Here is a 22,492-nt window from a genome sequence, read left to right on the forward strand (position 1 = left end):
AAACCTTCAATATACTTATATCGGCCTTAAACATAAATTATAATACAAAATATAGCACTGAATCAACTTACAAACAAATTCAACTTATGAAAAATCGCTCGGAACCAATTGCGTTCGTAAGTAGGGGAGAGTCTGTATATGGATGAACATCGAAACGCAATAGCGCTGGCTACCGGAAGCAGCCTATTTCCGGGTTTCGGTGTGCAGTGACTGCTGGGAAATATAGTTCTTGCACGCTACACCCACACGCTAAAAACATGTTTTAAAAAGGCAACGGAAGCAAAAGTGAGTTCGGTTGTACTTTATTTAGACCTTTTACAACTCACTCACGTCATCATCACCCACAAATCCCTCAAAGTCCTCATTTTCTCTGTCCGAATTAAACAATTGCCCAAACGAGCCTTCCAAATAGCAGCCCCCCCTCTCTTCGTTATCAGAGTCACCGTCATTTCCATCAATCCATTCACAAATCGTAGCGTAAGAAGCCCGGCGCTGCCTGCCACTTTTCGTGAAGCCAGGCATGGCATATATATATTATTTAAGGATGATTATCGAACCGTAATAGCGCTGTCTACGAAAGCAGCCACAGACGCTATTTCCGGTGCAGAGGGACTGCTGGGATAAATAGTCCTTTTGTCAAAACACCCAGGTTGACGGCTGTGATAACTTTGCACTAATAATATCATTACAGTGGTACCTCGTCATATGACCGCTCGTCATACAAAATGCTCGTCTTACGGGGGAAATTTCGATCGAATAATTCGCCCGTGATGCGGTCAAAATTTTGTGATGCGACCAAGCCAGGTGGCCATGGCATTTTTTTTTGCATATCTTTCGTGTATAACAATATCTACGAGCACGGAACTAATTAATTCAGACGAGTTTCTCATAAGACCAGGAAACGCACAACGCGCGGGCAAAAAGAGGGCTTTCTGGGTAATGAAGTATACTTGTGCACACAACACCCATAGGCAATGGCAACCTTTCTCAGAATAAAACTTCATTACCCACAATCAATACATGGGTTAGATCAACTATTGTATTTCCTGTTATTCTTTCTCAGGAAAGATGCTCCCGCGATCGTTCTTTAAAGACTATTTCTCGTTGGCAAGTGGTCGTGCGTTATCCTATTGTGATGACATTTGTTGCGACATTATCGAAATATTTTGAAGGGTAGACAAAAACAAACAACTCTTGATGCGTTCGTTTTGAAGACTTCGGCGGAGCGGCCAGGTGGTGTCAACCCGTAGAACTACGTAAGGTAAAAAATATTACAACAAATTTAGAATTTAGTTTTGATTGAAGTTACATTAAACGTTGAGTGTCTGTATATAGTTATCCAAGTTAATTTAAATTTGTTTGTTCGTTTACGAGTGCATTGCTGCCGTGGATAAAGCCCCCCCGAGCAGCCCCCCCCCCCGCCTCCGTGTATGCCGCTGTCTATACCCTCCGCGAAATGTGTCTAATTTTACTCCTATTAAACACATTATTACTATCAAACCACTCGTTATTTATTACTTTGTCAATATATGGCGAATTATAAGAAATAAAACATTTTTTCAATCCAATATCCTGTTTTTGGTGTTTTTTTCAGAGCGTTGGAACGAATTAATTTTTTTCCCATTCATTTCAATGGGAAACTTCCGCTCGAGTTACGAGAATCTTGTCATACGAGCTCAGTCCCGGAACGGATTAAGCTCCTATCTCGAGGTACCACTGTATACCACAACGGCGAACACACTAATTTGGTGCTACATGTACCAAATGCACGCTACACCCGCACGCTAAAAACACGTTTTTAAAAAGGCAACGGAAGCAAGACTGAGTTTGGTTGTACTTCATTTAGCCATTTTACAATGTACTCACATCATCATCACCCACAAAACCATCAAAGTCCTCATTATCTGTGTCCGAATTGAACATTTGTCCATCGAAAACGCTGAGTTTAATACGTTTATCCAGGCGGCCACAATTCATTCCCAAATGGTAGCTAGCTAGTAGCTAGCGTAACTATTCCAAGGCTGTCTTCCATGCTTTGCAGCTGTGTTGATGGCGATCGCCAGGCCACAATTCATTCACAAATAGTAGCTAGCTAGTCGCTAGCGTAACTAGTATTCCAAGGCTGTCTTCCATGCTTCGCAACTGTGTTGATGCTGATCGCCAGGCCACAATTCGTTCACAAATAGTAGCTAGCTAGTAGCTAGCTAGTAGCTAGCGTAACTAGTATTCCAAGGCTGTCTTCCATGCTTCACAACTGTGTTGATGCCGATCGCCAGGCCACAATTCGTTCACAAATAGTAGCTAGCATAACTAGTATTCCAAGGCTGTCTTCCATGCTTCGCAGCTGTGTTGATGGCAATCGCCAGGCCACAATTCGTTCACAAATAGTAGCTAGCTAGTCTTGATGCCGATCGGCAGGCCACAATCCATTGGGTGTATTGACAAAAAAACTACATATCCCAGCAATCACTGCGCAGTACTTTATCTACGGGAAAATAGTAGAGTCGGGGGCTGCTTGCCATAGTTGTCCTATCGACGGATTTATTTTATTTTATCGTGATAACAATTTTAGTATTGGTCCATCTATAAAGCGCACTGGATTATAAGGTGGCCTGTCTATTTTGGAGAAAATTTCAGACTTTTATGTGCGCCTAATAGTCGTGAAAATATGGTATATATAAAGTAAGTGATTTTTTTCACGTTTTATGCATTTATGCAAGATACGTTTTTTATCTTGAATTTCATTCATACACATCAAAATAAATGTAGTTTAGCGTTTTTGTGGAGTATGGAATGAATTCTTATGCTATTTATTGTTCAATTGGTTTATTTAGTGTAGTCACTAGAATAGAATTGTGCATAGGCTAGTGGAAATTTCCGTCCGTGACGCCTATGAGTTAGGGGCGCGTCATCTACCATGACACGCCCATTTATTTGTTCACATTTTCCCGCCTAAAGTTTGTATCTATGTCACATGACCTTTGTCAATAAAACTGGCAGATCTGTTGGAGGCAGGCGGGGATTCAAACCCTGTCAGGCTGGATGGAAACCGGTCAATCGCGGCCCGTTTGAAGAACGAACCCCCATCGGGAAAGAGTAGTATGTGTAGAACAAGGCTGGTGAAAATCCCGTTTTTCCAATCGTGAGAAAGTCGACGATAAAAGCCTCATAAATAGAGGATACTTGCATATCGTTGGAGAGTATGTATGTCAAAAAAGAAGGGAATACACAAGATATGCGGTGGATGTACACTTCGGCCATAAGTGACGTTCGTAAGGCAAGCTGGTGACGTGGCTTTAACCTAGGGGGTGGAAGAGTCCCTCGGTAAAGGATTTTTGGAGATTGTTAAAAATAAAGGGAAACCTTCGAAAAATGCTGCACCCGATGAGTAAGAAAGCACTCGATTAAAAAGTGTAGTACTATTATATAAACCGGAAGCGTTTGTTAAGAACCGGAAGTACACCGTGACACGCTTGTGACGCGCTTGTGACGCGCTCGTGAATCAAGAGAATTGAAGAGTAACGGTTAAAAAGATGACGTATACAGATAAATAGGATAATAAATATAAGTATTAAAGAGATAATAAATTAGATGGGACGTCCCTAGAGAATCGCCGTAAAATATCGCCGTAAATATATTAATAGCGTAACATATTTGAAAAACGTTCAAACAAAGGAATGAGAAGCAAGAAGCATCCAAAATGGGATCGGGTAAAGACCATCCAACAGATGTGAAATTCATGCTGAAACATTTTCCTGGTCATTGTGGTCATATAGAAGAATGGACCAAAAAGGACAATACAAATGCATGGGTTGGGAAATTGTTATTAGAGCCTTTGCAAGCTATTCAAATGAGTGTAGAAGTAAAAAAAGTTGCTAAAAGAGAAGGGAGAATGAGCACATGTAAGATAAAACAAAGAGAAAATGGCTGAACAATGTGGAGCCAGGCAAGAAGCCTACTTTATGGCCAGGCCCCCTTCACAGATGCAGACACCCGGTGCAAACAAAAAGAGGAGGGTCACCCTTAGAGTTTACTGCTTCTTTCACACCAAACAAAGGAGCACAAGCTGAACAAATGAAGACTTTCACACCTGGAGCCAGAAGATGAACCAGAGCACGCAAATGCCACTGCAGGTATGAACCTGAATCACTTGGGTCCGATTGTCTCCCCACAGATGCAGAAGAGAGAGAGAGAAAGAGATACAGAGAGAAAGAGAGAGACACAGAGAGATATAGCAAGAGAGAGAGATACAGAGAGATGTAGAGAGAGCCAGAGAGAGAGAGAAAGAGAGAGCCACAGAGAGATGTAGCGAGAGAGCGAGATACAGAGAGATGGGGAGAGAGAGAGAGATAGAAAGAGAGAGATACAGAAAGATGTAGCGAGAGAGAGAGAGAGAGAGAGAGAGAGAGAGATGTAGAGAGAGATATACAGAGAGATGTAGAGAGAGCGAGATACAGAGAGATGTAGAGAGAGGGAGAGAGATACAGAGAGATGTAGAGAAAGAGAAAGAGAGATACAGAGAGATGTAGAGAGAGAGAAAGAGAGATACAGAGAGATGTAGAGAGAGAGAGAGAGAGATACAGAGAGATGTAGAGAGAGGGAGAGAGATACAGAGAGATGTAGAGAGAGAGAAAGAGATACAGAGAGATGTAGAGAGAGAGAGAGATACAGAGAGATGTAGAGAGAGAGATACAGAGAGATGTAGAGAGAGAAAGAGAGATACAGAGTGATGTAGAGAGAGAGATACAGAGATATGTAGAGAGAGAGAGAGATACAGAGAGATGTAGAGAGAGAGAGAGATACAGAGAGATGTAGAGAGAGAAAGAGAGATACAGAGTGATGTAGAGAGAGAGAAAGAGAGATACAGTGATGTAGAGAGAGAGAGAGAGAGATACAGAGAGATGTAGAGAGAGAGAAAGAGAGATACAGAGTGATGTAGAGAGAGAGAAAGAGAGATACAGTGATGTAGAGAGAGAGAGAGATACAGAGAGATGTAGAGAGAGAGAGACAGAGAGAGTTGACAGTGTTGTAATACATTAGTGACAAATTATGGGTCCTTTATTAAACACTGAAATTTATATTAGGAAATGCCTAGTGAAAGATTATTTTCCCTAAATTTTAATTCTGGTAACAATGAGCTACAGAAAATGGTTCTTTTTTAAACAAAAACCGCCTTCTTGGAGCGGATTTGAATTCAATAGGAATTCATAGCGCAATTTAGCTATCATCATAGCTATTTTAGCAATATGAGAGTGAGTTGCAATTTAGACTTAAGTATTAAGAATCATTTTGAATATTAATGATATCAATCATGAAGGTACAATGCAGAAATGGCATTCATCCAAATTATTAATGATATCAAACATAATGAAAACAATGCAGAAATTGCATTGATCCAAATTATTAGGTAAATTGTACCTGGTAAGTTTAGATAAAATAATTAATTTTGGATAGGGATGATTTCCCTGGGATGGAATAAACAAAATACATGTTCAGTGCAGGGATGTGTATCTTGTTTTGCCCATCAGCAGATGAAATATGCTTTAGCGTGAGTCATATTAATGACTAATAGAATATCACGGAGTGCATTAGCATCAAACAATTGATGTCAACCAAATGACGTCAACCTATTTCTCTTGAGAATTATTAGTGCTATAGGACAGCAAAAGGTGGTTAGCTACCAAGAAGCCCCAGACTTGGGATGGCGCTCTCCACTAGTGATGAAAAAATTGCAGACCACTGATATCTGAAAATGAGTGTGAGCGTGTATGGTTGTTTGTATTTTTGTGTTTTTGATTGGCCGACCACCGAGATATAATCAATCGGTTAGGTATCAAGGTGGAAAAGGATTTAGCAAATTGGAATCGATTTCTGAAATCGCCAATAAGCCCTTCTCAGGGATGGCAGCGACAAATTATGGAAAAATAAATTTCGTCAAATGAAATTTTTAATGAAAAAAGCAGCAGTACTCCAAATGTGAAACTTGAAGTGGAGAAACAAATCTGCTATGCGAAATTTAGGAGCACTGAGAAAGAAAGAAAAAACAACAAAGACAGTGTATGATACGAAATTCCAAAGTATTATAGTGATAATGGCATCCAAATTGTGTTAACAGAATAATTGACTGAATTGACAAAAGTTTCCATTATTCGTTATGAAATCATTGCACCTACATAACAAGGTCAACCGGACAACAACATATGAAAATCCAATTCAGTGGAATGTACCAAACGCCATTATTCACTAACGATTGGAGCTGGATGATGAGGCTAATCTGCGTGAAAGAAAAAACTTTAAAGAAACACATTGAATTTGGGTTAGCAGAGGGAGACTGTGCTTCTCAACAGGAAACATGGAGAAGACGCATGAGCAACCCAAAATGAGAATGTCCGTACAAGTGTTGCTGACCAACTAGCAGACATGAAACTAGCTGAAAAGGAGGATGCAGATCCACATTTGCACTGTAAGAAGGTTCTCTCAGTTGAAACGTTTGAGGAGACAGGTAAGATAAACTTTTTGATGTGATTAGACGTAATGGCAAGCCCTCCAATATTGATTGGAAAGATTATTGCTCGAGGAGCAATGCCATAAACCATAAGGACCTTTTTGTATTGGTTTTATATTTATTGTCTCCATAAAAAATGTGCGTTTCAATTGAGACTAAACCTTCTTACAGATTTTTAAAGTAAACAATTAGAGAGAAAAGATAAACTGCAATGGATAGAAATTTAACTAGATTTAAATTGTATGCCTGACTATTGAAAAATATTGATTAAGAAAGTTTTATAGGAGATGATTGGCAAACTCCAAAGACAATGGAATGTTACATTTGATAAAAAGACTACTAGTTTGGGATATTTTGAATTTCAAACAACTGAGTTTCATATGCAACGCGATACAAATACAAATTTATATATATATATATATATATATATATATATATATATATATATATATATATATATATATATATATTAATATTTATATAAAATTTTGCATGCTAATTGGGTGAATATATTTTCTCTTCCAGGCAATACAGAACAGTAAAGAAGCTGCATTGTCGAACACGAAAGGAGGATGTCATAGAAGCATTTAATGAATTAATGGCTTCCCTAGACGAGGAAATAGATGAAGTCCTAGCAGAATTTCTCATCTCCTTTGAGACTACTTGGCTAGGTGCTGTTTTAAGGGGAAGGCGACGCTGTCCAGGTTTTGCTATCCCCTTATGGAATGTTAGAGAAAAAACCTTGCTGGGAATACCACGCACTATTAATTCTGTTGAAGGTTGGCACCGCGCATTTCAACGTAGAATGTCAGTCGTCCATCCAAATTTATCTCTTCTTATAAACAAACTCAAATTCAAGCAAAATGATTGGGAAAAAAAGAATACAACAGGCTTATGGCGGTATTATGCACAGAGAGACAAAAAAGTCATACGCAGCTGTTAATGAATGGTTGAAAAAGCTCACGGATGACTATGAAAACCCGGATCGATTTGCAAACAAATTACAGTACCTACAAGCCATTGGGTATAATTTGTAAGTTTTACTGTTTTAATGAAAACTCCCATCTGTGAATTCCCTTTGTACATAATTTGTAAGTTTGTATTGTATTTGTAATTTTTGTACATAATTTGTAAGTTTGTATTGTATTTGTAATTTTTGTACATAATTTGTAAGTTTGTATTGTATTTGTAATTTTTGTACATAATTGGTAAGTTTGTATTGTATTTGTAATTTTTGTACATAATTTGTAAGTTTTTTACTGCTTTAATAAAAACACCATCTGTGAATTTGCTTTTATAAGTTTTACTGCTTTAATAAAAACACCATCTGTGAATTTGCTTTGTCTTCTTTTTAATAAAGTAATTTTACTTATTGCCTTCTATGTTAATGTCAAAGTTCCGGGATAAAAGTATACTAAGACTTTTATTTAGCCGCACGTCCGGCTGGCATTGACGGTAGACTAATAACAGAAAAAGCATCTTCACCTCAGTCAACATGAATCGGACGTCTACCGCAGTCAATGGCAGTTTATTGATAATGTGTTTAATCTGGAACAATAATAGTATAAAAGAGGCAAGTTTGTCTATACCAGGGGTAGGCAAACCTTTTGAATGGCAGCTTATTGATAATGTGTCTAATTTGGGACAATAATAGTATAAAAGCGGCAAGTTTGTCTATACCAGGGGTAGGCAAACTTTTTGAATGGCAACTTATTGATGATGTATTTAATTTGGGACAATAATAGTATAAAAGAGGCAAGTTTGTCTATACCAGGGGTAGGCAAACTTTTTGAATGGCAGCTTATTGATAATGTGTTTAATTTGGGACAATAATAGTATAAAATAGGCAAGTTTGTCTATAGCAGGGGTAGGCCAACTTTTTGAATGGCAGCTTATTGATAATGTATTTAATTTGGGACAATAATACTATAAAAGAGGCAAGTTTGTCTATACCAGGGGTAGGCGGAGTTTTTGACTTGCGGGCAATGTTCCCTCTAATTTTTCGTTGGTCTGAGCAGAAAGTCAACCTCCCTGAGCGCACTGAGTACCAGTGTGAGCGACATCATCGGTACTCGGATGATTCGCCTAAAGACGTTTCGCCGACGGACGTTTGACAGACGGGCAGGTCGCCGAATGGACGTTTCGCCGAACGTTCATTCGGCCGAACGGAGGTTTCGCCGAAACGGGATTAAATACAAATACTGGAGCTCTTTGGACATTAGAACCGAGCCCAGGGAAGTGAATTCCTCGGTAAAATGTTGTGATGATATCGCGATGGAGGCAAAAAAACGTCTATATACGTCCATTCGCCAAACGGCTCAAAATGCTCTCAAATTCGGTCAAATCCAGCTGAAAACAGCGTTTAATGATTAAATACAAATACTAGTATTTGTATTTAATCATTAAACGCTGTTTGAACGAACGTTCATTCGGAGACCTGTCCGTCTGTCAAATGTCCGTCGGCGAAACGTCTTTAGGCGAATCATCCGGTCACGACATCATCATTGCTCGCTATGGGCACACCAGTATCACACCTGCCACAAGCAGGTGCATGTCAATGTTCCCTCTAATTTTTCATGTAAAACATGCTGTAAAACACGAAAAACATAAGTGGACAGAGCTAATGCTACTGGCTGCCGCTTAAACGGCTCCATCATGAAGAAAGGGGTAAAAAAAAATAAAAATAAAAAAATAAATAAAAAAAAAAAAAAAAAAAAAAAAAAAAAAATCCGTTTTTTTTTTTTTTACTGCGCGCCATAGGATTTCTGCTGCGCAGAGAAGACGAGAGTAGTGCGCAATTGCGCACGCGCGCAGCTTAGAGGGAACAGTGCTTGCGGGCCAGAATGGATACTAAAATTTGACAGCATTTGGACACGCAATGTAATTTATCAAACCTGGGGATTGAAATATAAGAAAAAATACACAATTGAAGGTGAAATTTTATTTTCAAATTTACTTTCAACATTAAAAACAAATTCTTATTCAACGAAAGAGAGCAGTCTTTAAATTGAGAGTGATGAGCGGTATTGCAGGGCAAAGGGAAATGAATGAAGTCATTGATTTTTACTATAATTTGGATAACGCCGGCGGCGGGCCGGATTAAAAAGGCCGAGGTTGAAAAACAGGTACACACAAATCTGGGGGCGGGGTAAGCGGGCGAATCCCGTTCTAGCAAACGTCCGGTCGACCAAACATCCGGGGACCAAACGTCCGGGGACCAAACGTCCGGGGACCAAAAGTCTTTCGACGAAATGTCCGAGTACCGATCAAACATTCCTTTTCAAAATAATTTATGTTTAGACAGCAAGTTATCTACAAATTTGTTTTTTCCCTCAGTGCTCCCAAAATCTCCATTTCGCAGAGCATCTTATATTGAGGTTGGAAATGATTGCAGGCTCAGGCATGTTCTGGTTCAGACAGGAGGCAAGACCCACTTTATTGCAAAAGCGCAACATATTTTATAGGCTCGCTATCAGCTAAAAAAAGGGCACGGCTGCATTCTTTAGTCATCATTTTGGCAAAACAATACAGTTCTAGATTGTCCTCTTTGCAGGTCAACCTGACTCATGTCAGTAAGCACGGGATGTTCTTTTCGACTCACGGGGCAATACATCGTATCCTGTTTGAGTTTTGTCCAATCCATTAATCCTAATGTAACCCGACTGCATCAAGTATTCTGCATTACTCCGAAGTTGATATTCTTTAATTTGGAAGTGCAAATTTTGAACATGACTAGCACTTGTTTTATGGCATGAAAGGCCCAAATAGAACTAATTTACAAATTTCCTCGAATTTGTTTTAGAAATGGGAGCCACATTCCCTAAGTAATCTATGCTTCACCAGTTTGTGAAAACCAAAAACAATAAACATAATCTGTTTCTTAGTTAGAGGTTTTGGAGCTTGGAGAATTGTCAATTTCCCCCTTTTTAAGATTGTCCTTGCCAATCTTTACATTTGTACTCTTACATTTAGCTGATTAAACCCTGTAATTGCAATGCCAAGTCTGTAAGTTTTAAGACTAACTCCTCCCAATTTGTATACGTTTAAAGCAAAAGAAATCAACCTCATCTCTTTGATATTAATTGTTGAATTCTTATGCAAGCCATAAATATTCTTATAGTCTTCAATATGATGCGCGGCAAAGCATATTCCACCCACCCAGTAAAGAACAGGGAATGCCTTCAGTGCACTGAAAACACTCCATGTTTTCCAAGGCCTAGGGAAATTATGCCTATTCTAAAATCAATTAATTTATTCAAACCAGCCAGTTACTATTTACCTGATTGTGTGAATGAATCCCGTTTCTACATTGTTGTCCTCATGTTTGATACTTCTTAATATGGAACATCTAATTCGCAAATCAATCCCATATTGTTAACCTCCCCAAGGAGGTTATTATATATTTATATATTATTTTATATCTCACTAATCTTTTCAAGTATGATTAACTAAATACATATTTGCCCCACTGTATACAGACATATATATATATATATATATATATATATATATATATATATATATATATATATATATATATATATATATATATATGGGGACTGGAGGAGGTGTGACAGGCAGCAATGGCAAGCAGGAAAAAACACCTTCCTGTGCATCAACTGAAGTTATGGAAACCTAGTAACTACTGTGAACATGGCAGTTGGAGTCCAGGGAAGACTGGATGACAGCAGGGAAAGACCGCACCGGGAGTGGGTGGCTAGTTACCCAACCCACTAGTCGCTTGTAAGAGGGACACCTACCCTTAAATATGAAGATCTCAAGGAAGAAACAACCCAGAGGCCCTCCGAGAGGTGTGATGGAAGATAGGCATAACAGTGTTCCAGGAACACAGGATGGCATGGACTATGGCAGGGGTGGCCAAGTCCGGTCCTCGAGAGCCGTTAACAGCTCTGTTTTCCATATCTCCCTCCACCAACACACCTGAATCAAATCATCGGGATTGGTATCAAGCTTCTGGACAGCTTGCTGATGAGTTGATTATTTGATTCAGGTGTGTTGGTGGAGGGAGATATGGAAAACAGACCGGATTATGGCTCTCGAGGACTGGAGTTGGCCACCCCTGGACTATGGCAACGGAAAAGGAAAACGAGCATATCAGAACTCCAGTTAATGAGAAGATCCTCCGAAAGTGTGCTTGCAGAATGAAAAAGGCGAACACGTACAGGGGACTACGAATCCACCAGGGGGATATGAAGTGCGATCAGAGAGGCCAACAGCGACCTTGCAGCGCGGCAGAGGGTGAGACAACAGGAACCAGGAGCCAGGTAGAAAACCACAGTGCAAAAGGACCCTATGTGGCTGAAAGCTAGGAAGGCGCAGAGGAAAAAAAACCCTCGACGGAGGCTGAGCCACCACGTGAACACCAAGACCCAGCCACACCTTCTCACACAGAACAGAGACCAAGAATCCAGCAAGAAGGAATACGATCAAATGGCCAAAATAAAACGAAGAAGAGACAAGGCGCTCTTTGGACACAGACCTGATCAAGACCCTGGAGGAAAGGTTGCAGGGAGGTGTCGAGGCCAAGCTTAACCTGTTTGGGGATGTCATATACCGGACCTGCAGAGACAGGTTGGTGAAATTACCTTCAAGCAGAAGACCACCCCAACAGACAGGGGGAAGAGGGAAAAGGAGATCGCCCAGCTCGTGCAAAGACACCGACAACCCCTCAAGAACTGAAGGAAGGCAACCGAGCCAGAGACAGAGGGCCTGAAGGTCCTGTGGGAAGAGGTCAGGCAAGGACTATCCAGGCTTCACAGAGCTGAACGCATCCGCAAGCGTGGAAAATGGAAGCAGAAAGAGCGAGGCAGCTTCTACAAGGACCACTTTTAAGCACGCGAGACAACTGCTGGAGGAGAAAAAATCCGGAAAGCTCGAGACCACCAGGGAGCTAATGGAACAACACGTCAGAAGGAAGTACAGCGATGAACTAAGAAATGTCCCACTAGGAACACCAGAGTACATATCCCAGCCCTCACCACAGACGGCTGAGTTTTAACATCATGCCCCCAAGCTCAGCGAAGTTAGGTAAGCAGTAAAGAAGGCAAGGTCCTCATCAGCACCGGGGACTAATGGAGTCGCCTTCAAGTTATATAAAAACTGACCAAAGGTATTTGAGCTACTCTGGTACCTAATGAGAACTGCCTGGAAGGAGCAGCTCATTCCATCGGAGTTGCAAAGGGCTGTGGCGGTTTTCATCCTGAAGGAAGCGAATTCCAAAGAAATAGGCCAATTCAGAAGCATCGTCCTGCTGAACCTAGAGTGGAAAATCTTCTCGGTGTTAGCGAGAAAGATGACCACCATACCTTCTAGAGAATGGCTACATTGATACCAACTGCCAAAAAGTAGGGCATTCTGCCATGATCTGGGACCAGATCCAGAAGGCCAGGCGGGAGAAGATCGACCTGCATGTCATTTGGCTCGATCTCGCCAATGCGTATGGATCTGTCCCACACCTGTTGATCAGTTACGCCTCGGAGTTCTTCCATATGCCTCCCTGCATCAAGAAGTTGGTAGCACTGTACTTCAGCGACCTGCAGATGAGCTTTGCCCTGAAGGAATTTACCACCGGGTGGCAGCAGTTAGAAGTAGGAATTGCAATGGGGTGCGCCATATCTCCGATCCTCTTTGTGGCAGCCTTTGAGATAATCCTCATTGGAGCAAGACAAATGGGTGGAGGAATCAGATTACATGTGGCCAGAGATTACCCCCACATGGACGACGTCACCTGCCTCCTTCAGACAGCAGCATGTACATCTCGACTACTGAAGAGGATGGACGAGTTGACATCGTGGGCCATGATGAAGATAAAACCCTCCAAATCCCGTAGTCTGTCACTCAGAAGAGGAGTCAGAAACGACAACATCACATTTGTCGTCGGGGGAGATAGAATCCCCCTCCTCTCTGAGCAACTCATCAAAAGTCTAGGGAGGCAGTACACCGCAGAGCCGTCTGATAAAAAGATGGAGAGGACCTGTCAAGGATTGACCAGAGCCAACTCCCCAATTTTGTGTCCTTGAGAATTCGTGGGTTTTCTCCCGCAAACCAAAATTGGGCATGCTAGGCCTGGTGAACACTCTAGATTACCACTGTTTATGAGTGTGAGCGTGAATGGTTGTCTGTCTTCTTGTTTTTGATTGGCCTGCCACTGAGATTTAATAAATCGATCAGATATCTAGGTGAAAGATTTGGGAATTTGGAATCATATCATATTTTTGATTGATTGGACTCTGGGACAAGATGGCGGTGTGCATTGACGCAGCGGCTCTATGCTCTCCAGTTTGGTGTCGTTCGTTATGCTACAGTCGCCAGGATTTAATTACTATCGGAAGGAGATGCAATATATCCATAACAGAAGAATGCCAAATTACGAGTCCGAAACTATCACTTATTAGGTCTTTTGTCGAGAAAATGCACCTTATGGAGAAGCACTACCAATTTCGTCATACGCAGTTTCTGGGTGTGGTGACAATTAGGCTTTTTGTTGTTGATGATGACGACAGGGCCTATGTCCGATTATTACTATTATTATATCTAGGTGTAGAACATTTGGGAATTTGGAATCAATTTCTGAAATTTTCAGGGATGGCAGTGACAAATTATGGAAGAAATATTAAATCAAATGAAATTTTAATGAAAATGCAACAGCAAAGTCCAAATTTGAAACTTACGGTTTAGATGAACAAGTATTGGACGATAGGCAAAATCCAGAGGGTCCAGCTCTGCATTCACCAGGAGGCTGAGGTGATTTACGATGATTCTCTCCATTGCCTTGATCAGGTGAGATGTTCAAGCTACCAGGCTGAAGTGGTTGGCGCTTGCTGGGGTTCACAGTCTTTGAAACTGGGACCACACAAGAAGTTTGCCACAAGGTGGGGACTTCTGCCGACTGAGGCTGAGGTTGAAAATATGCAGATACACTTTGCCAAGCTGATCCGCACAGTCCCTCAGTAGTCTGGAGCTGAGGCCGTCTGGAGGTAGCCTTCCTTGCCTCGATCTTCTTAAGCTGTCTTATTATCTGATCGACATTAATGCAGAGACCGGTGGGGGAGGGTGACGTGTTAGCGGTGGAATAGGGGAAGGAAGAGGAAGAGGAGGAAGGAGAGGTGCTTCTGATCCAAGTGGTCAGGGGAGTGGGGGCAGAACTGAAGTTGTTAAAGAACTGATTTAGTTCATTGGCCCACTCCCTGTCTCCGGACTCCGGGTTCCTCTCGCTGTTACCTCCATAGCCCGTAATGGTCCTTAAGCCCCTCCAGACCACCTTGGCGTTGCCGCTCTGGAATTGGTCTTCCAGCTTCCTCTTGTAGATTGCCTTTCCCTTCCTTAACTCTCTCCTCAGCTCCTTCTGGACCATTTTCAGACTCGCTTTCTCCCTCGACCCAAAAGCCCTCTGCTTTTTGTTCAGCAGGGCCCTTAGATCCCAGGTGACCCACGGGATATTGTTGGAGAAACAACGGATCTTCTTGGAGGGTACAGTGTTCTCAACAAAGAAGTTTATATAATCTGTGATACAGTGGGTCAAGCTGTCAATGTCCTCCCCATGTGAATTGCACAACACCTCCCAGTCAGTGGTCTCAAAACAGTCCCTGAGTACCATGATGGTCTCCTCAGTCCATATTTGTATCCTTGTTGTTGGGGGTTGTTTCCTCACCATATGGGTGTAGGCGGGGATCAGACAGACCAGGTTGTGGTCTGAGCGGCCCAGTGGGGGGACGGGTACTGAGCTGCATGCCTCCTTTGTCTTGGCATACAGCAGGTACGACTCGTACGGTGTTTGTAAGGTTTTTGGGGGGTTTGTAAGGGGAATCATAATCATTTATAAGGGCAGTTATCGGCAGAGGTTGACAGGTATGTCATAATAATAGATGGAATGCTAGGTCTGAAGCATCACTTTTTCTCCCGAGATTTTCGTCCAGCTCTGCATCCTCTTCTCTTTCTCTTTAACTCTGCGGGGATGTCCAGGGGCATCCAGGTGTTGCGTAGCACTAACAGCTCATCCCTTGTGTAAGCCAGCATAGGCAGGGTTGAATGCGTAAAAAAATGTACAGAACTTCCAGAAAGAAACTAATAGAACAAAGACTGCCTCTTGCAGAACTGGAGGAGTCGAGTCTTAAAAGTAAAGTCGTAAAAGATTAAAGTATGAAGTATTAAGTATAAAGTAAAGTATCATGTCAACTATTAAAAAACAATAAAACGTAAAAACAAAAGATAAAATAAGCTGTAAAAACACAGAATATGAGTAAGGACTGAGGGACCTAATGCCACCGGCTGCCATTAGATAGGCGCCATTTTGAAAGAGAAAAGAAATAAACAAAAAATAAATAAGATTGATCTTATACACTTAGAGATGGTGAATAAATTCAATCACTCGTCTATTAGGATTCGACAGCTGTTTCTGGCCACCATAAAAGATTTCAACTCTCTACGATGCACGGTTTGGACAAACGTAGCGAGAGAATCCTAATATACCCGTGCAAACACACACACCCACACATCCATCCATAAATCACGCTTTATAAGGATTATAGACTACGCATCATATTGATGACTATAAGAATATTTACGGATTGCATAAGAATTGAACAATTATTGTCAACGAGATGAGGTTGCTTTCCTTAAAGGTATACAAATTGGGAGGAGTTAGGCTTAAAACTTAATGACTTGGCATTGAAATTACAGGGTTTAATCAGCTAAATGTTAGAGTACAAATTTAAAGATTGGCAAGGACAATCTTAAAAAGTATGAAATTGACAATTCTCCAAGCTCCAAAACCTCTAACTAAGAAACTGATTATTTTGGGGTTTGAAAAACTGTGGTATTTATTTAGGGAATCTGGCTCCTATTTCTAAAACAAATTTGAGGAAATTTGGAAATTAGTTCTATTCAGGCCTTTCATGGCATAAAACAAGTGCTAGTGCATGGTCAACATTGGCACTTCCAAATTCTAGAATATCAACCTTGAAGTAATGCAAAATTCTTAATGCAGTCGGATTACATTAGGATTAATGGATTGGACAAAACTCAAACAGGATACAATATTTTGCCCCTTGAGTCGAAAAGAACATCCTCTGCATACTGACCAGAGTCAGCTTGACCTGCGAAGAGAACCTTCTAGAACGGTATATTTTTGCCAAAACAATGAAAGATGTGGCACTTTTCAATCAAAGTGGGTCTTGCCTCCTGTCTGAACCAGAACGTGCCTGAGCGTGCAATCTGTTACAAGCTCAATATAAAATGCTCTGCAAAATGGGGATTTTGGGAGCACTGAGGGAAAAAACAAATTTGTAGATAACCTTTCTTGGGTGGGCTGCTATATTGACTCATGGAAAGAAGTCTCATGTCTCGCCACTATACATCTTTTGGGTTGATTTGCTTTCTAAACATAAATTATTTTGAAAATGATTGTTTGATCTGTGCGTCACGTTATCCCCAGGGCAATACATGACCATATTGATCCCCAAAATCCATATATATATATATATATATATATATATATATATATATATATATATATATATATATATATATATATATATATATATATATATATATATATATCCATTTCAAAGACTCCAAATGGATATTATAAAATTCAATGACAGTGAAGAGAGGAAATATTGTCTATTTATTGTAAATGTTTTCAGCAAATTGGTTCAAATTTTCCGACAAATTTTATTTGGTTGACCATAGAAATTGCCATTATTCAGTATGCAATGAAAATTAGATGACGAGGCAAATATGGCTATATTGGGAAATCTTAAAAGAAACGCATCAAATTAAGGGTTAGCAGATAGAGATTGTGATTCTCAACAGGAAACCGACGAACAGTGATGTGAGGAGACCCATCTGGAGGTATAAAATATTTATATAAAAATTTACATAAAAATGTAAAACAACATTTGAATTAAGTTTAGTGTATGGTTAGGTTAAACACATTTTTGAGTGTGTCTGCATCGTTATCCCAGTTCATTTAAATTTGTTTGTTATGTTACGAGCGTGTTGCCGTGCAAAGTCTCTCTCGCTCTTACACTCTCTCAGTCCCTCTCTCTCTCTCTCCCCGCCGCGAAATCTGTCTAATTTTAGTACTATTAAAAGACATAACCACTAGTAATTTGTTACTCTGTTAATAGATGGTGAATTAGAACAAATAAACCTATTTTCCAATCCAATATCCTGTTTTTGGTGTTATAGTACTAAATAATAGTACTAAATTTAGACGGATTTCGCGGAGGGGAGAGAGAGACGGACAGAGAGGGGGGAGAGACTTTTTGCACGGCAACGCGCTCGTAACATAAGATAAACAAATTAAAATGAACTTGGATGACGATGCAGACACACTCAAAAATTGGCTTAAGTGGCTTAAGTGAAAGACAGTGAGAGGTAAGCGAGAGGTAAGCGACCTGTATCCACAACAGCAGAATGCCAAATTACAAGTCCGTCACTTGCACTTATTTAGGTCTTTTGCCGAGTAAACGCAGCTTATGGAGAAGCACCACCAATTTCGTCACACGCAGTTTCTGCGTGTGATGACAAGTAGGCTTTTTGTGTTGTTGATAATGACGACAGGGCCTATGTCCGATTATTATTATTAATCTAACTTTACACTAAACTTAATTCTAATTTTGTTTTAAATTTTGATACATTTCTTCTCCCGGGTTGGCTCTATTTGTCCCGCCTCCACCCTGACTTTCAGATGCAACCTATCGAGAGTTGTTTGCTTTTGTATTCCCTTCAAAATATTCCCAAAATGATGCACACAAATGTCCTCACAATAGGATAACGCACGACCACTTGCCAACGAGAAGTAGTATATACTCTCGTATTAGCGATCGCTCCGCCATTCGCACAGACTAAAGGGGAAAAAAACACTGAAAAAAATGCAACGCTCCGCCCAGTGCTCGTAGAGACATTACACGAGGGTGTTGCGACCAGAAACATTACACGAGGGAGTTGCGGGGATAGAGACAGTGCACATGATGTTCTTATGAGCAGGCTCTCCCGTCCGCTGTATGCTCGTATATCATAATTTTTCTCGTATCTCAAGATAAAAATTTGCCCGAAATTTTACTCGTATCTCAAATTGCTCGTATGTTGGGGCAGTAGTATGTCGAGGTACCACTGTACTGTATTTTCTCACATAAAGGGTATGGCTTATATGCGCACAAATTAGACTCGACATGCACAAAACTGCAAGGTGACAAAAAAGAAACGCCATTTTCTTAAGATTTTCCCTTCAAAGTAATACAATTGTACTCCCTATTAAAACCATGAATATGGAGGTAAAAAAATGTGAATCAGGGGGCATCTTATACGAGAAAAATTCTGTACGTGTTTCCATGCTGTCTGTCAATCACACTCCTGGCACTTGCCAGAGTTGATGCTAATAAATTCCTTACCTACACAGCATGGTCTCAAGTGCGTTACATAAAACCAAACTGTGAGCTGGAGCAACGCTGCCGGAGCTACAGAGGAGGACGCAGTCGCGTCCGAGTCAAACGTTTTCTCAGCCCAGCCGCTGGCATCCAGCGTTATCGAGCTGCTTTGTAGGAAGCGAGCCATGGCATCGCGGTTGCTGTTCCTTGGTTGCCTCCTCCCGAGAATGTGGCCAGCCGCTCCCGGCGCCCGCCGGATACAATCGACCCCAAAGCAAAGTCCATAATCATAATCATAAACAAACATTTTTCCTATCACAATAATAGTTGCAGTTCAGAATTTTTCCCGCTATCCTGGACTGATACATTTTCCAAACCTCACATGGACTGATAACCATTCATGACCTATGATTCTACGCCTTTGTGCCCCCCTCAACAATCTCACCCCACCTTCACCACTGGAAGGAGGATCTACGGTTGTGTGGGCCCTGTACCTGCCCGCATCCTCGTGGCATACCATTCCAACCCTGTTCTTACCTTTTATGGTGTCTGAGCTTTACTTAATTTTTTATGTTTGTCTGATGTTTTTTTTTTTTTTTAACTGTCATTCCCTTCCTCTAATTTTTTTGTTTGTTTGTTTGTTTCAACAATGAGCATCACTTGATCACAACAAAATACAAGACAGGTTGCAGCAGGGATGGACTTATTGAGGCCCGGGGTCATACATTTAGATAGGCCACCCCTTCATTGCCCCTCACAGACGCATAGACAACCACACACATGCATTCGCATCCTAATGTCATTTGGACAAGTTCAGGTGAGCACTCAGCTGTCGAAGTAGTGACACACAAAATATTTTTGAAGCTGCGTCAGATTGAAAATTAACCATTGTACATTCTCGTCAGCCAATGTATTTTTTTTCTTTTTCTTACATTTAGTCATTTTTGGCGAAAACAATCAGCGTGTGGTTGGTATGCGTTGTGAATGTCTGCCACAAAACCTTTCATCTGTTCTCTCAATAAACATTCACACATTTTTCTTGTCCTAATTTTTGTTTAACTGTTTCAAACCGTGTGCGGTCGTTTGGTCGCCGGTCTTTTGGTCGCCCGTCTGTTGGTCGCCCGGACCCAAACAACGGGCGCCCAAAAGACCGGCGACCAAAAGACCGGCGACCAAAAGACCGGCGACAAAACAAGGTAAAACAACACGGTCTACGCATCAATAAAAGCCAACAATGGCCCTGAGCAGTTTCACTGAGCGGACGTGTGAGTGTATAAGAGTTTGTATGTACATGAGTTGTCCCCTTAGGAAGGGACGTTAGTCAGGGTCTTAACAAGTTCTCCAACAAAACACAATAAAAGTATGGGAAATTTGGAGCTTTTCTTTAGCCTAATAATTAATAGGGCATTAAGTATGACTAAATAATAATTTGCAGTTTGTATTTAGGGAATTTGAGCAACGATTTAAATGGTAATTATCAATAACCTTCCGGGCGACCAAAAGACCGGCGACCAAACGACCGAGTACCGTTTCAAACAGGGGCGGCCCGCTGGCGCGAGTGGTTAGCGCATCGGCCTCCCAGCTCTGGGGTCCTGTGTTCAAATCCAGGTCATGCTCCTCTGTGTGGAGTTTGCATGTTCTCCCCAGGCTTGCGTGGGTTTCCTCTGGGTACTCTGGTTTCCTCCCAGATTCCAAAAACATGCATGGTAGGCTGATTGGACACTCTATATTGCCCCTAGGTATGGGTGTGAGTATAAATGGTTGTCCGTCTCCTTGTGCCCCGCGAACGGCTGGCCACCGATTCAGGGTGTCCCCTGCCTCTGGCCCGTAGCCAGCTGGGATAGGCTCCAGCACCCCCCGCCACCCTAATGAGGATAAAGCGGTTCAGAAGATGAGATGAGATGTTTCAAACAGTTTTGGATGGGAGTATGTCTTCAATTTCTATTACCCATTATGCCATTGATGACTTCAGTTTCCTCTTGGATAAGCTCCAAAGTAGGGCTGCCTTTGTCCAGCGCATAGACATCTTGAGGAAGAGGGGAAATGCAGGAAGTAACTTCTAATGAGAGAACAAAGATGCAATTCAATTAATCAGTTCCGATTAGTGAGACATTCTCAGCTGAAATATGTAGTTACTGTAAAGTATTTTTTTAAACAGACAACACAAAATAAATGTCAACTCTTCTTACCAGCTGGTGTGTTATTTGGAACACTCTCCAACTCTTGAACAATGTTAATGTCCAGTAATTCAAAAGACAGAAGATCCTGAAAATATAAAGCAAAGAAAGTATACCCTTTTTATGTTTAACACCATTCAGGCCTATCTTGTCAAAGTCCCACAAATGCTTGTAGTTTGATGAATCATATCAATATCAGCATGAGTGCCGAAAGGTCGATCTCCATGATTGTTTACTTCCATTTTTTAATGTAATATTTCTGCCCAGAGTTTTGTCCAATGATAAAATGTTGCTTCCACGTGCATAGGTTTGTTGTCAAATACTGCATCACCTTTTCTAAATTTCAGCGTGAAAAGGAACTGCACAAAGAGTCCAGACCAAATTTATTTTGGCGCAGACCAAAAAACTATAGACTTTTCAGGTGAGACTAAGGCCAAAGAGATGCATATGTATTATTAGTTATATATCAACAGCGTATCTATTAGTGTTGAAACTTTTTGGCAAGCCTGCACTACAAACTGGTCAACCGTTGTTAGATCAGTATGGAAATAAGTGAGATTTTTTTTTTTTAAACACATGAATTCAGGTAGATTCCACATATCAAGTAGATTAAAGGGACTGTCTAGGGACTAGAGAATGACTAGACTAGTTATTTTCATGATTTGCTTCTAAATACATGAGATTAGTTTGAAGTGCTTAGCAAGAAACTTAAACTCTCAGGGAATCAACAATGATAGGCAGCTGCCTGTATGTGTGTGTGAGGTTGTGTTGTGTGTATGTACGTATGTATATGATCTATTCTAAAATGTGTGACTGTCACTAATGTATAACTAAGTGAATTAATTTAATGAAACTACATAAGATAAATGAACTACATAAGATTATTTCATTCCCCTTAAAAATAAAAAAAGCCCTGGCCGTTTTTCAAATTAATTATTTTTTTGGGATAACTTTATTTTTGGGGTTGTTTTTAGAATTAATTATTTTTTGAAACCTCCGTTTTTCAAATTTATTAATTTTCTGTTTTATTTTTTTTATTTTTTTATTCTTTTTTTATTCTTTTTTTTCCAAATTAATAAATTTTTGGGTTTGTTTTTTCAATTAGTATTTTTCCTCTTCCTTTTTAAAATTAATTAATTTTTGGGTTTGTTTTTTGAATTAATTTTTTTCCTCACCCCGGCCGCCTAGAGAAAAAAATAAAATCAAAAAACAAGCAAGCAGCGTTATCGAGATACCTGTAAATCTCGCGGGACTGCGCTCCCCAAATTCTAGACAGGAAGACCCGAGCTCGCGTACAGACTTGCTTCCATTCAGTGCAAGCAAGGTTTAGTATTTACATATGGGGTTTGAGACAGTACGAGATAGCCCCGTCATTAAGTCACATTAACGACAAGTACACGTACAAGTTTCCTGTAGTC

General features: G+C 40.7%; 1 protein-coding gene across 28 annotated transcripts in view; it reads right to left on the minus strand.

Moving 5' to 3' along the window:
- The window catches only part of nbr1b (NBR1 autophagy cargo receptor b), a 394,738-nt gene that overhangs the window by 83,283 nt on the left and 288,963 nt on the right, over window positions 1-22,492 (minus strand). For 24 of the 28 annotated variants that reach the window (XR_013304864.1, XR_013304863.1, XM_077618756.1 and 21 more), the window contains 2 exons: window positions 21,087-21,162; window positions 20,846-20,956 (listed from right to left, as the gene is read on the minus strand). Coding sequence is in view for 22 of the 28 variants with exons in the window: in XM_077618756.1 (XP_077474882.1) it covers window positions 20,846-20,956; window positions 21,087-21,162 (187 nt within the window). In the remaining 6 variants the exon portion in view is untranslated. Of the gene's footprint in view, window positions 1-20,424; window positions 20,763-20,845; window positions 20,957-21,086; window positions 21,163-22,492 lie in introns of all 28 variants that reach the window. The other 4 variants (XR_013304862.1, XR_013304860.1, XR_013304859.1 and 1 more) reach the window with 1 other exon arrangement.

Source organism: Stigmatopora argus, chromosome 14, assembly GCF_051989625.1.
Source record: "Stigmatopora argus isolate UIUO_Sarg chromosome 14, RoL_Sarg_1.0, whole genome shotgun sequence".
Lineage (NCBI taxonomy): Eukaryota > Metazoa > Chordata > Actinopteri > Syngnathiformes > Syngnathidae > Stigmatopora > Stigmatopora argus.